Source organism: Hydra vulgaris, chromosome 06 (genome assembly GCF_038396675.1).
Source record: "Hydra vulgaris chromosome 06, alternate assembly HydraT2T_AEP".
Classification (NCBI taxonomy): domain Eukaryota; kingdom Metazoa; phylum Cnidaria; class Hydrozoa; order Anthoathecata; family Hydridae; genus Hydra; species Hydra vulgaris.
The window spans coordinates 56,135,811-56,152,500 of NC_088925.1; the positions used below are offsets into that span (position 1 = coordinate 56,135,811).

The 16,690-nt window shown below is 29.1% G+C and overlaps 1 protein-coding gene across 1 annotated transcript in view; it reads left to right on the top strand.

The window, feature by feature from the left end:
* Positions 1-16,690, top strand: part of LOC136081993 (uncharacterized) — a 58,659-nt gene that overhangs the window by 18,580 nt on the left and 23,389 nt on the right. Inside the window, exons 3-4 of the mRNA XM_065800521.1 lie at positions 2,833-2,874; positions 13,674-13,715. Coding sequence (XP_065656593.1) covers positions 2,833-2,874; positions 13,674-13,715 — 84 coding nt within the window. The remainder of the gene's footprint in view (positions 1-2,832; positions 2,875-13,673; positions 13,716-16,690) is intronic.

The following is a 16,690-nucleotide window of genomic DNA, read 5'->3' on the forward strand; positions in this document are numbered from 1 at the left end:
CTTCGTGGAGTTATGCTGGTATGTAATCTTTTAATCACAATCGGAAATTCAAGGTAAAGCTTCACTCTTCTCCATGCTTTTCCTTAGATTGTGCTGCTGCAATTGCCAATCGAAACCATTACTTTCATATCTATCAGCAAAACAATTCTCCAGAAAACAGAAGTCTGTTTATTACTACTAGAAACCATTGTAAAAAGTTTTCACCTAACGCCAAAACCTACTATTCTCAGGTTATGAAATCTCGTATTTCATCACAAAAATGAGGCTCTCGTGACTTCTGTAGAAAATTTAATAGTATTAATAAAAAGGGCAAATCTATAATTCCACCTCTTTTGTATGGTTCAGACTTTGTCACCTCACCTAAAGACAAAGCCGAACTGTTTGCTAAAAACTTTTCATCAATATCATCTCTTGAGTCCACTAGTTGCGTTCTACCTGATTCAGCTGTCAAATAGGTTGGTCCATTGCTGACATTTGTATCTAAAGCTTCTGTATCTAAAATCACTTTCTGCTTTGAACCTTCTACAGCTTGTGGACCAGACATAGCACCTGTTATAATCCTGCAGAAGTTTTCTCCGGAGCTGTCTTTTATCCCTGTTTTCAAAAATTCTGAGGGGCGATCTGATTTCTCTAACTTCCGTCCCATTAGTCTTTTTTTCTATCACAAGCAAGGTTTTTGAATCTTTAATTAACAAACAATTAATCTCTCAACTTGAATCTAAAAACTTACTTTCTGATCATTGATATAAATTTCAATTTTTTCGTTTTACATTTAATTTGCTAACTGTAATAACCGATAGGTTTTATAGTGAATTAGATAAAGGTGGAGAGGGTAAGGCCATTGCTTTTAACATTTCAAAAACTTTTGATAAAGTTTAGCATGCTGGTCTTCTCCATAAGTTTTCTTCTTATGGTGTATCTGGTAACATCTTTAAGATTATTGAATCTTTCCTTTCCAGTTGTAGTATAAAAGTTGTCCTCAATGGACAGCATTCTTCTTCCTAATCTGTAACTTCAGGGACTCCTCTAGGTTCAATTTTTGGCACTTTATCTTTTTAACTTTTACATTAACAATTTTCCAGATATTCTCACATCTAAGGCTGCGTTGTTCGCTGATGATTCTACCATTTTTTCTTGTCATGATAAGAAGTGAACACTCTCTGATTGCTTAGAGGGGGCATTTGAGCTTAAAAAAGATCTCACTTCTTCTTTAGCATGGGATAACACTTGCTCGTGAACTTTAATTCAAATAAAACTCATTTTTTTTCAGCCAATTGTTATCGCAATAATCTAGATCTTCCTATATTTATGAACGGTAATGTACTTGATGAGTCATCTACCCTTCACCTTCTAGGATTAACTCTTACTTCCGATCGTTCATGGAAACTATATATTAAATTTATTGCAAAACTAGCATCTGTCAAGGTTGCATCTCTTTTTCAAGCTCGACACTTTCTTACTCAGGATTCTATTCTCGATTTCTATAACTTTCAAATCAGGCCTTGTATGGAATACTGTTGCCATATCTGGGGTGGATCTTCTAATGATGCCCTTTCTCTTTTAGTCAAGGTACAAAAAAGCATTGTAAACATAGTTGGACCTGCTCTTGCAGCCAACCTCCAACCATTATCACATTGTCATAATGTTGCCTCTCTTTATCTTTTCTACAAATACTATAATGGGCACTGCTCTAAAGAGCTAGCGTCTCTTGTGCCATCTACTAAAATTTATTCTTATGATACTCGCCATTCAATTAAGTCTCATCCTTTTTCTGTGACTGTTCCTAAGTGCTCCAAAAGATCTTATTTTTCTAGTTTTTTTCCTCAAACATCAATTCATTGGAATTCGCTTTCTTCATCTTGCATTCCTAATTCATATAACTTGCAATCCTTCATGTTGTCTGACAATCGTTATCTTGCTCAAAAATCTTCATCTTTTCTTTTCCGGTAACTTCCAACTTTAATTTGTGGTTGCTTGCAGCAATGTTGGAAGCAAAGATGCTAAAAAAAAAAAAAAATTAAATATTTACAACATAAAATCTACTATGACATAAAAAATATTTTTTATTAAATTATAATTATTGACTCGTTACACAATCATTGAAGCTCAACGCTTGAATATCATATTTGCATATGGTATAATAATGTACTCATTGCCGTTTTTAAAACAAATACATTTATTTACAATTTTAACACCAGTTTCAATGATATTAGACAGATTATAGATACTTATACCAATTTAACTGGAAGGATAAGGATGAACAATTATCATGCTACATTTTTGACAAATTAAATCTTTTTTATTAAACTATTTTTTATTATTAAATAACAACTTTGTGTGAGTGTTTAAAACTTCAGTTTAACTTGAGAAAGTTTAACCTAAAATTTGTTATTTCGTTTTGTTTTTTTTGGTTTGCCACCTTGTTTTATATGTAAATAAGTAGTTATGCTGATGTTTCATTCATACTTTGAATCTTAACATAAACATAAATAATGTTGCACTTGCAATAATAAATAATTAATTTGGGCAGGTGATGCTACTTTCCAGTGGTGAAGGGTAAATAAGGTTTGTATAAGTTTTTAAACCTTCAGGTAGAAGTATCCAGGTAGTGCATCTCCCGGTAGAAGTATCGTAAAAAAAGTATTTAGTCCAAATCTGTTATACAAGCTAAGTTATAAATTCTAATTAAATAGACTTATTATAATTGTAAAAATATTAATAGTTAACAGTATATATTTAACAACACTTTTTTCTAACTTATAAAACATAAAAAAATATATTTACCCACATTCTAAGTTAGCATTGAAATATAAATATATTTTTGTTTTTAAGATACGCAATCTGACAAGCCAGTTAAATGAGCAAAAAGATTTGGTATGGAGTAAATATTTTTTTTAAAATCAAAAGTTTATATTAAAATATTACTTTTAAAGTTTTTTTTGTCAAATAATATTTTTTAGGTTATGCATCTTTTTTTTAGGATTTGCATCTCTAATATCATAATTTTGCACTTCTTTAGGTTTTGCATTTTTCAAGGTTTCGCACTTTTTTATATTTTGTACCTTTTCAGGTTTTGCATCTCTTCAGGGTTTTTAACATTTTTGATTTTGCAGATTTTAAAACTTTTCTTATTTTCCAATGCTTTATTTAAATTTATAAATGTTAAAAAAGATTAAATAGGATAATGCATTTTTTATTGATTTTCTTATTAAAAAGTTCTTAAACTGAAAAAGATTTTTTTTTACTAATATATTAATGACCACCTTCATCTAAAAAGATTATCATTTATAAATCATGCTTCATTTTGAGCAAAATGTATTAAAATAGAGGTTTCAGTTGCGTACCAAATAATGTACAGGTAGACCAAGTAGTAGCCAGCAAATTAAGAAATGGTACCTAATTAATGCCAATTACATTACCTAAATTAGGTATGTAGTTATTAGATAATAAAAAGTTTTATCTTGGCAGACAATAACATCCCTATAACAATTTAAGAACTATTAAATACTACTATAAAGAAAAATATATTTAGAAAGAGAGTAAAGCAAAATAAAGTCTTTATTTATTTGTATGCATTGTATATGCATGTACTACTATATATAACATTATATATACATAATTTATTATAAATATATATAAAAAAAGTGAAAATAGCTTCAGTCATTGTCGGTATTTGTTTTGTTTTGTTTCTTGTTGTAACTGAAGTTCGAATGCGTTTACATAAAGCAAAAAAGTTTAATTTCAAATCTTTAAGAAACTTTTTATTAATAAAATAATAGTTTAACCCTCTCGAAAAGTAATTCAAAACGTAACATTTTAAAAACATTATAGCCGCGCTTTAAAGCGTTTTAAATTGTGTGCATGTCTATTTAATTCAAATGGGCTTCTTTTTAAGGCATTCAATAAAGTTATATGTTGCAAAATAATATATAAACTATTTTAAATGCTTTTAAAGATTTGTTTAAATAATCACAAAGAAGAAAATCTTTATTATTCAAAATATAGTTTATTATAAGAAAACATTGATACCCTTATTTTTCTGATATATATATATATATATATATATATATATATATATATATATATATATATATATATATATATATATATACACTGGCGAGCAAAAAAAAGTGAACAGTACAATTTTTCAGTAAATTATGTATTATTAATCAATTAAAAATATAATACATAAAATATAACATATCGCTTATGTTAAATACATATACATACACATATATACAACTCATTTTGAAAAAACAAAATTAATATTTTGTGTGGCCACCACCATTTTTCATCACTTCATTTAATCGACGCGGCGTCGACTCAATTAAATTTGCTATCAAAAGGTCAGGTATCGTAACCCAAACTTGTTTTATGGCTGCCCAAAGATCATCCAAAGATGAAATATTATTTTTATGGACCTCTTTATCCATATAGTCCCACAAATTTTCAATGGGATTAAGGTCTGGACTTTGGGCAGGCCAATTTTCAGAACGGAAGATATTGTTATCCTTGAGCCATTTTTTAACTTGTTTAGACGTATGGCAAGGAGGATTGTCATGTTGAAATTTAATTTCATCCTCTTCTAATTCTTCCAGTCTGGGCAGCAAAGATTTTTGTAGAATACTTATGTATTCTTTGGAATTTATTCGTAATCCATCTTCGACTCTATGCAATCTGCCCACACCTTTGGCAGAAAAACAACCCCAAACCATAAATTCCAAGATTACCCTTTACCGTTTGGTAAATACAATCTGGATTTAATTGTTCGTTCTTACGTCTAATGCACATCTGTGGACGATCTGAATGCAAACAAAATCATGATTCATCTGACCATAATATTTTTGTCCAGACTGTGTTTTTATTACATTTTACCTAAGCTAACCTTGCCTTTTTATGGCGTGCTGTAAGAAGAGGTACTTTTTTACATGGGTGTATTTTGAACCCCTGATCTTTAAGACGCCTCGAAATTGTCCATCGGCTAACCTTTTTATCATCAGAACACGTAAAAGTTTCTGCGATATGCGTCATAGTCCCAGTGGGCACAGTACGTTTTTAAAACGTTCTTTGGACGTTTTTATTAGGTTTAAACCTTATAAAAACGTCTAAAAAACGTTTTAAAAACGTAACGTGACCACTGGGGTGGTTTTTCGATTTTTCAAAACATTGAATTTTATCTTGTGACAATCTCTTTCCGTCATTTTTCTTGGTCTGCCAGAACCTTTTTTTCTAGCTGTTGTTTTATTGTTTTTCTGACGTGAAAGTATCTTGTGAACTCCACCAACACTAATGTTTACACCTTGAGCTTTCATAATTTGAATAATTTGGCGTATCGATTTACCGGACGCACTCATTCCAACAATGATTCCTTTTTGTTCCATTGTTAAATGAGGTCCTCTGTGAAAGAAAAATGATAATATTTTTAGAGTAATATATGAAGAAAACATTTATTTAATGATAAACTATATATCTTTGAAAGATAAACGTAAATTCTTTGATAGTACGAACAAAAATAAACAAGCTTGTATGAGTTTCTGTCCAGAGCTCTTTTATTTTATGCGTAAGCAGTCGCTGTTCACTTTTTTTGCTTGCCAGTGTATATATTTATATTTATGTATATTTATATATATACATATATATATATATATATATATATATATATATATATATATATATATATATATATATATATATATATATATATATATATATATATATATACATATATATATATATATATAAAATATATATATATATATATATATATATATATATATATATATATATATATATATATATATATATATATATACATATATATATATATACATATATATATTAAAAGTATTTACTAATTAAAAATGTTAGTATCAAACCACAGAGTCATCACTAACTGTTAAAGATTTTTCCAGAATACAATCACACTCCTCCTTGATTCTAAATGATCACACAAACTATGAGTTTAAGTCATCAGCTGTGACTTTCATAACTTCATTTGTTATTTCAAATTTAACCGTTTTTTTGTTTTTCGTTCTACAATCTTTGCTCTAAAAAAGTTCCGTTGGTGTTTAGTAAAACTTTCTTCAAAAGATTTAGTAAAACTTTCTTCAAAAGAAAATTCAGCTGACACATTGACAAGAGTTCGAAGCAGATGGTTAAACAAATTGAGGGTGAGTATTTGAATAACTCCGTTGGAATAGTAGATGCAGATGCTAAATCAATTTCAAGTATACACAAAAGAACACTCAGGAGTGAATCAAAGATTAAACTTTGTTCATAAAGTAATTCCAACCGCTACCAAAAATGACAATCGCGCTGTAATTAAAAATTGCAAACCATTCAGTCAATAGAATTAGCACCTGTACAATTGGTGAAGTGAAAATTGAGCGCTAAAGATATATCATTTAAAAAAAAAAAAGTTCAAACAATTTAAAAAATATCTTACAATAAATAGAGAAATACAACTTCAAAATTTTTTGAGAAAACTAAAAGCAAAAGGTTTTTTTTAATTATTCTATATATAAAAAAATTTATCTGTCTGGATCCGAAAATGCTCGTATCTATGGGCATCCAAAGATGCATAAAATAAATTCTTCCGAGACTACCATAAACTTTAGACCCATTGTATCATCTATTGGAACCTATAACTTCCGACTAGCCAAACTTCTTAAAGATTTATTTTCTCCATTGATAAACACTTAATTTTGTACACAAGATTCATTTTCCTTCGTTAAAGAAATTAATTAAGTCGATCTCCATTAATATTTTTTAGTATCATACGATGTAACAAGTTTATACACCAATGTTCCGCTTCAAGAAACCATTGAAATTGAGGTCAATTTTATTTTGCTCCATAATAAAAACATTAAAATTACTAAAACTGATTTAAAAAAACTATTCAAACTCGCCACTTCGCAAGCGCGTTTTCTTTTTAAAGGACAAACTTATGATCAAATCGATGTTGTAGTAATGGATTCTTCAATGGCACCTGTTCTTGCCAATTTGTTCATGGGTCATTTTGAAAATAAATGGATCAAAAATTTCATTGATGTAAAACGAGTTTTCTATAAAAAAGATGTTGATGAAATTTGTGCTGCTTTCCAGTCAGAAAATGATGCACATCTTTTTCTTAGATATATAAATAGTAGACACAATTCTGTTTCTTTTACTATGAAACCAGAAGTAAATTCAAAAAAAAAACTTTTTTAGACATAACTCTACACAAAACTAATTCTTCAGTTACCACTACCATTTTTCATAAATAAACTGATCTGATCTCCATACTAATTTTTATAGTTTCATTCCATTTTCGTATTGAGTAAGTCTAATCAAATGCTTAATCGATAGAACGTTTAAAATTGATAGTACTAAATTGGGTTTCACTCTGACATAAACGACCTCTTTGAAGTATTTCAAAGAAACATAGACCCATCTTGGCTAATTTCAAAAATATATAACTCCTATTTAAACAAGATTAATTCAAATTTTTCACCACAACCGAAAATCATAAAATCATTGTCTTATTTTAAACTGCTGTTTTTGGGAAAAACAACTAAAAACTTCAACCAGAAAAAGACTGAATTCAATTGCTTTATTGGATATTGCCGTTCAGCAAATATTAAATTAGTATTTACATCATTTAAAATTTTTAAATTCTTTACTTCCAAAGGTTCTATTCTTCTAGAGTTCAAATCACTTAAAATTTTTATATTCTTTACTTCCAAAGGTTCTATTCCTCTAGAGTTCACCATGACCTACTGTTATTATACGGCCTGATTTGTTGCATTTTCCGTAAAAAATTAAGAGACTAGTTTTTTTACGGTTTATTTCTAAAATTTGAATTATGTATGAAAGGTTTATTTACAACAACAACGATACCAATTTATTTACCAGTGAATATTATACAAAGGTGTTGAATAAAATATTGAATTATAATATTGTAATAATTACTATATAAATATTTGCTTGCATGCATTGGTTTATGCTTTTATAGTCATTTAATATGTAATATATTCTGAACTGATTATTAAGTGAATGTATTCTGACTGATTGCCTGTTTCATTATATTCCATTAGAGAGTGGAATAATGAAATAGATACACAGACAGTTTATTATTATTACTGTATATAGTTGAACTGCTTTTTTATGCGATTTTATTAAAGTGGAGATAATTCCAATAATAAATGTAAGTGAACTTTATATTAAAAATAACTGTGTTACATTTTTTTGATTTGTTTTAGTAATAAAATGGTTAATAAATGTGTTGTTACAAACTGTAAAACTGGTTACTCTAATGGTCCAAAAAGTCAACATTTCATTTTCCTGAAGAATTTGATTTGCGAGAACGATGGATATACTTTGTTAACAGAAAAGATTGGGCTCCATCAAAATATTCAGCTATTTGTGTGAATCATTTTGATGAAAAATTTATTAATTACGGAAAAAGATGCACCTTGAAATGGAATCTTCTTCCAGTTCCAACTATTCAAACCGATGAAATAAGTGGATCGTCAACTCTAAGGGTTCCAAAGTTGCCCCGAAAAGCACCAACTTTGAGATATTTAGGAAAAGATGAGTTTGAAGATTTTCAAAGTGTTGATAAAATAATTAATCTTGATTCTTTGACAGAACAACATTCTCCACCAGGTTTTACATTTAAAAAAGATCATGATAGTGTTGTTTATTATAAACTATGTTTTGATGAAAAATCAGGCATTCCAACTGTTTTTGAGTCAATAACTGTAAATAAAGATCTTTATGTTTCATTGTCATATAAAGGCTATCATATTTCTTTACCTGAATGGTTCCGTAGTGGTCATAATTGCAAATTAACAAACTGTAGTTTGTTAGAAAATTTTCCTGTCTATATTAGAAATAAAGCCAATGATATGAATTCAATTTTGACAGAGTTAAATGAAATTAGATACTATTCTCCTCAAGGCAGACCTCCATATTCTGCATCCATTATAAGTTATGCGCTAATTTTACGTCACACTTCAGCACAGTCTTATAAGTTATTGTTAGAACAACTACCTTTACCATCTTTTAGTTTACTTAGAAAAATCCAAAGTGGTGATATAAATGCGTATAAAGCTATAACAGTTTTGTTACAAAAACATTGTGTATCAAGTGATTGTGTGCTGCTTGTGGATGAAATTTATCTGCAGAAATCAGCCCAATATCAAAATGGGAAATATATTGGTGAAGATTCAGAAAGTAATCTTTATAAAGGTATTGTTGTTTTTATGACTGTAGGGCTTCAAAAAGCTATTCCTTATGTTGTGAGATCATCACCTGAAGTTTGCACAACAGGATCATGGTTGAAAAAAGAAATTGATGAATGCATTACCTCATTGCACCAATCAGGTTTTAAAGTAAGAGCTATTGTTACAGATAATCATTCTACCAATGTTAATGCATTTTCAGAGTTACATAAATCATATACTGGAGATGGAAAATTATTTATTTATCATCCAGCTTATAATGGAGTTTTAAAAACATATCTATTATATGATATAATCCGTTTAATAAAAAATGTTAGGAATAACTTGTTGAATGGAAAAAAATTTGTTTTTCCTGCTTTTTCGTTTGATTTCTTCAGAGACAAAGTTGAAGTTCCAGCTGGTTTTATTACTTGGGATTTGTTTCATAAAGTTTATGAAAAAGATCAATTATTAAATGGAAACTTGAAAAAAGCGAGGAAAATTAATTATCAGGTCACTCATCCTGGAAACAATAAACAAGATGTTAACCTTGCATTAGCAATTTTTGAAGAAACAACTACAACTGCGATACTAAGTTATTTTCCTGAAAGAAATGATGCAGCACAATTTTTATCATTGTTTCATAAGTTATTTATCACACTTAATTCAAAGCAGATGTTTAATACATCCAAATTGGATTGAAATTTGGTCAACATGTGAATATTTTACTTTAACCAAACAAACTTCTCATGCTCTAATCACAACATTACGTGCAACTGCATCTCTTATTGATGATTTGCTTCAAGAAAGCTATACATTTGTTCTTACTTCCAGGTTACAAAGCGATCCTTTGGAGCTACGCTTTAGTAAGTATAGACAAATGAGCGGTGGTCGATTTCTTGTAAGTCTTTTAGAAGTTTGCAACAGTGAAAAAATTTTAGCAAATTTTAGTAAGAAGTCTTCTAAAGGAAGATATTAATTTCTGGGATGAAAATATTTATCAAACATTTGAATACTCTACATGAGAAAACATTATGCAAGATATTACATTGTTGTCTTCAGAGATATTAGAGTGTCAGCTTTCTGAAGATAGCATGGAAGTTGCTGTTACCATAGCAGGCTACATTGCTAAAAAATTAAAAAAAAGATTTAAATGTTTATCTTGTGGTCAAAAAATGGTTTCTACAGACCAAGATGTTTTTAATAACGAATATCTAAAAATATTATCCAGAGGTGGACTTATATGTCCAAGTCAATCCTTGTCTGATTTTATTTGTCATCTTTTTAGTATTCTAGATATTATTTCTCCTATTCTAATCAAACATTGCAGTTATTCTTTATCAACTAAAAGTTTTGCAGAAGAAATATTTAAGATTTATTATAGCAGTTTTGATTTTACATGCGAGAATCACCAAGAATGGGGAATTAAATATGGATCTCGAACTGTTATTAATATTTTTTATAATAATTTACTAAAAGAAATTACAGATTCTGTAAGAAAAGATCAGGTAAAAGAGTTTAAAAAAAGACAAAGAACTGATAGCTAATGCTAATAAAAGATTTTTTCTCAAATCCTTAATACATATAAAATTACAAACCTTTATTTTTATTTCCTCATAAGAGTTGTAAGTAGTCTTTGCAATATGTAAGTTTGTTTTAGTAGCATTTTGATACATAGCTATTTGAAAGCCTATTTCAGTATTTCATATGCTATCGAAATATACTGAAACAGGGAATCAGTTAGCAAAAAATATTGAATAGCATAATGTAATTACATGATGATAATCTCAAGTATTCCTCGACCATCTTAATAAAATAAACATTTGCTGTAAAAAAACTGGCCTCTTAATTTTTTACGGAAAGTCAGGCCGTATAATAACAGTAGGCCATGAGTTCACCTCTAAAGGAATAGAACCCTAGTTCATGAATAAACAGGTTAACCATGCACAAATGGCACTTTATGTTTAGCTGCTAATTTTTTATATAAAGGGTGGTTTTTTTAGAGGTATAGAACTTTAAATTGCAATAAAACAACGATGGATTATTCGATTGACAAGAGTTTTTTTTTATTAGAAAGATAATCTTGTGGCATTACATTTTAAATATAATTTCCGGCATATGACCGCCACAGCTGGCTTGGATGTAGTCCAATCTGGACGTCCAATTTTCGATGACTTTTTCCAACATTTGTGGCCGTATATCGGCAATAACACGGCGAATGTTGTCTTCCAAATGGTCTAGCGTTTGTGGCTTATCCGCATAGACCAATGACTTTACATAGCCCCACAGAAAGTAGTCTAGCGGTGTTAAATCACAAGATCTTGGAGCCAATTCACAGGTCCAAAACGTGAAATTAGGCGGTCACCAAACGCCTCTTTCAATAAATCGATTGTGGCACGAGCTGTGTGACATGTTGCGCAGTCTTGTTGAAACCACAGCTCCTGGACATCATGGTTGTTCAATTCAGGAATGAAAAAGTTTGTAATCATGGCTCTATACCTATCGCCATTGACTATAACGTTCTGGCCATCATCATTTTTGAAGAAGTACGGACCAATGATTCCATCAGCCCATAAAGCGCACCAAACAGTCATTTTTTCTGAATGTAACGGTGTTTTGACTTACACTTGAGGATTATCTTCACTCCAAATGCGGCAGTTTTGTTTGTTGACATAACCATTCAACCAGAAGTGCGCTTCATCGCTAAAGAAAATTCGCTTATGAAAATCGGGAACAACGGCAATCTCGTTTTGGGCCCATTCGACGAATCTACGCCTTGCTTGATGATCGTTTGGCTTCAATTCTTGCTCGAGTTGGATTTTGTAAGCACGCATACCAAGATCCTTCTGCAAAATCTTCCATACAGTGGATGGACACAGATCCAATTCCTGTGCTCGATGGCGGATAGACTCATTCGGGTCTTCCTCAATGCTACGCTCTACAGTAGCAATAGCTTCTTCTGTACGCACCGTACGGCGTCTCTGGGGATGCGAGTTATCAATAAGAGTAAACGTGGTGCGAAAACGTTCCCTGGTTTATCGAATTAACTGCTCTGATGGATGATTTTGTCGAGGATAAAATGGACGTAGAGCGCGATACGTATTCCGCACAGAATCATTATTTTCGAAATAAAATTGAACTATTTGCAAGCGTTGTTCAGGCGTGAGTCTATTCATGATGAATTGCCAAACCAAACTGAGAATAAATCACTTGTCACCTGTTAAATCGGTCGCCATCTTGAACAGTAATGTCAACTTAAAGTTCTATACCTCTAAAAAAAAACACCCTTTATATTGCGTACCGTTTTTAACCTTTTCTTTTGTTATTTCCAATTTCTTTTTTATGACATGATAAACTTTTTAATTGATTTTATTATGTTTTTATAATTATATTATTAGTTTGTAAAAGAATAATTATACTTTGTACTGTTTTTTTTATTAACATCTTTGTGTATTTTAACAAATTTTAAATATTTAATTTTAACTGAAGATAACTCGTACTAGTCGAAACATGTATTGATTTTTATAAACAAAATGGTTTTAAATATTAGAAAATTTGTCCTGTTTATGAAAATATTCACACTTTTTGGGCTTAAAAGAAATTTTGTATATATATTTAAGAATGCATTTTATAATTATAAAATGCATTTTATTTGTATACTATAATCACTAAACAAGCATTTTTAATACAAATTTTACATAAATATGTAAATGTTTATTATGTAAATCATGTATTGTATAAAAAGCTTTATTTCATTAAGAAAATACTTTAGCTAGTAAATGTTTAAAAATTTTATATATTTAATAGCTAAATACTAAATTAATGTTACAAATTTTCCAATAAGATACGTGTATATGGTTTGTGATTACATATACTTTATGCATTTGAATTAAAATGGAAATCAAATTGCACTGTTTCCTAATATTATGTGATAAAGGTTTGACCAAACAAGAACCATGGCTCTTATTTAGTCAAATGAGCGGCTGTTGTTAAGACTTTATATTCAACCCAGAAATAATATTACTTTAAATTTAAAATTTAAATACGCACTCCAATGCACATCTTATGTTACTTATGTATTTTTATGATCAGTTAAAAAATAAGAAGCAAGTAAAAAAAGTAAATTTATTATTAAAAAAATTATTGAATTTACATTTATATTCAAAACTTTTTTTGATTAATCCTGGAGTTTATAGCAGTTTATTTTTTTTGAAAAAAACTTTAATTTTCGTATATTTTATTATTATTTAAGTTTTTCTATTTTTCGTATTTTATGTAATTATTTGATGTTTGAACGATTTAACATTTTTAAGATTAATTAAGTGTTTAATAAGGACATTTGAACTTTATAAATATTATAAGTTTTTTCGATAAACTATTTTATAAATGTAGTTATTTTTATTTTTTGGAAAGCATTTGAATTAATTTAAATTTTGTTAATATTTCATTTAATTCTATTTTTTGTTTAAGATACTTAGTTTGACAAACCAGTTAAAAGAGCAAAGAGAACAGGTAAGGAGTAATGTTTTAAATCGATCACACCTAATATGTTTAAAAATATTTATATATGATAGAGGTTATTAGAAAATATTACAATATATCTCTGATTTTTATTGCTTTGCTGCATCGTTAGGAAAATGTTTTCATTTGTGTTAATGATACTTGTTGAATGTCAAATGTAATGGTGACGCAATAACATTTCAGTTATAAATAATCAGACTTTGTTTGTTTATTGTGTTAAGTGAACTTTTGTTAACATTCAAACGAATACTTAGACTCATAATTAATAGTGTATATTTTTTCTTTAATATTAATTTCTTTTACAGTAACAGTATATTGTTTCTAAGTAAAAAAGTTAGTATTCAGCCTGCTTTAACTTATTTTTATTATTACACTTTAAACTTGAGTAAACATACTTTATAACATTTTTATCACTAATTGTTGTTAAAGGCATTTCAAGTCTTCATCCATATTATATTGGTTTCTAATTCCTGCCACTATTTTTAAAGAAATCTTCATAAATTTATAGATTGTCACTATTTCGCTATTGCTTTCATGAAGTGACAAAAAAGTAGGGATCGTAACTTATGCGCAAATCAGCAAATATATGCGCATACCATCCAAAAAATATGCACATAAATATACGCATAATATGCATATGACGCGCATACAAATTTCACTGATGAATGGTATGTGAAATTAGTTAAATATTGATTGATTTTTAAATCAAACGCAGATGACTTTAAGTTAATAGAAACACTTTTTCGTTTGATTTTTTGTGACTAGTTTTATTAGTAAATATTTCAAATTATTTTTATGATTTTTAAACAAATTTCTATATTACGAAACTTAACTACTTAATTTATTTTTGTAATACATTTGCTCATTTATAATTTCTTCACACTCAAACTCGCTGAAAATTGCTCCTTCCTCTAAAATGTAGTCATTTTTTTCATTTGCATCCATTAAAACACTATTGGTATATATGAAAACTAGTTTTTTTACGCGTTTGTTTGTCAAACGATATCTCAATTGTGAATGATTATATCGAAAAATCGACCCAGTTTTCCTTTAAATTGCTGATGAACAAATCATTTCAACAATAAATTCTGCTTCAAAGACTGACCAACATGACCAACAATGCTCAAATAATTATTTGCGCTCATTTTGGAACTTGATTCTTTTCCTTTTTCTCTCAGTGTTGTTATTTCTCCACAGATAATGCATCATCAATTTCAAGACTTCCAATTATGTTAGATGGGTATTTAATATCTTTCACAAGTTTAAACTATCCTATAAAGCATTTGATTTAATTATTGTCAAAACAGCTGCCGAAATTGTTTTTGGAGCAATTTCCTTTAAAAGTTTCCACATCCGCAAGTTGAATCAAAACATAATTTGCCATAGAAAGGTTGCTCATTAAATTAAATTGACTGAGTTATCGAGTCAAAACTAGCATTGTGAGTGAGCGAGTATAATTATTTATTAATTATCCTCGCTCACTCACTATTAGCTGCGATTCTCTTTTTGTCAAACTTTGCTTTAACAATGTGGAGATTGTTCACAAACTTGATAACTTTTCTCTTTCTTTTTTGATGGTCTTTGAACTTTCAGCAGTATTCAAAATGTCCTTAATGAGAAGATTCATACCGTGTGCTGCACTGCCACATGTCGATGTATGTGGAAATTTTTTTTCAAATAATTTCCGAGCAGCTTTTATTACTGGAGAGTTTTTAATGATAATGCTTCTGATTTTTGTAGGTCGAGAGTCTCGATTACTTCAATAATGGCACTAGCAACAGCTGTAGCGTTTTGAATTATGCTCGATGTGTTGGTTGAAGCATAGTAAAACAGTTTTGTTTTTGATTGCCGCCATATATATGATTGGTGCCTTGATAAAAATTCACTATATGATTGGTGCCTTGAAACAAAAAATTCACTATATGATTGCCATCAATATTTATCCAATCATCACTGACGAGCGTTAAAGTTTTAGATGATTTGAGAATTTCTTCAAACTCGTCGAGCATTCTGCGCACTTTTATCATAAAGCAAACCTGACAGCGTTTTCGCTCAATGTATTGGTGATGTATACAATGGATTAAGTGCTTTGATCAAATCCTTTAAAGCTTCAGATTCAACGAGGCGAAGAGATATTCCATTGCAGAAAAAGAAATTTGCTAATTTCATACCGATTTCTTTTTTTGATTCTTTAGAATTTACCACATTGTGGACTTCTTCATATGTTTCAGCTGAGATTATGATGTCAATGTTGAAGTTGATTGATGATTCGGCTTTTTGTTTTGCAAACAATTATTTCTCATCTTCACTAGCGTTTGGACATGATGTTCGTTTATGTGCTGCGATGCGATCTTTTGACCATTAAACTGTCTTTTGGCAGGCAATTCAAGTTCTCTTTATTGTATCAAAATTTTGCAAATATCTGTTTATAGCAAAGTTTTCAATTGTCTTTCTGTTTGATGAAAAGCGTCTAATTAAACTATAAATATTTCAATTTTTTATTGTTTTACTTACTTATCTCTTTAATTAAAGCACTTTTATAATTAATAAGCCATTAATTATTAAAGTGCGTTAATTAAAGAGATTTAATAGTGGAACTAAAAGTTGTTAACTTTTAATTTCACTATTAAAAGTATGATTTTTTGTTCCAAAAGCACATTAATTAAAAATTTCATGAAAACTAAAATTAAAATTCGTTTTTTGTCTGTCTGTCTAGTCAAAACAATTTAATGGTTTTATAGATTTGAAATTGAAAAAAAGTTATGCGCATAATTATGCGAATGTATGTGCACAATTTATGGGTGAATATCTGCGCATACAAATTTTTCCGAACCTTACAAAAAAGAAAAACTATGCTCTTTCGCCCAATAATGTTTGTAAATTCTTTTTTACAGAGTTGACTATACATTATTAATAATGGGAAAATTAAAGGAAAAGTTAAACAAAAATACCACTGTAAAGTTCTT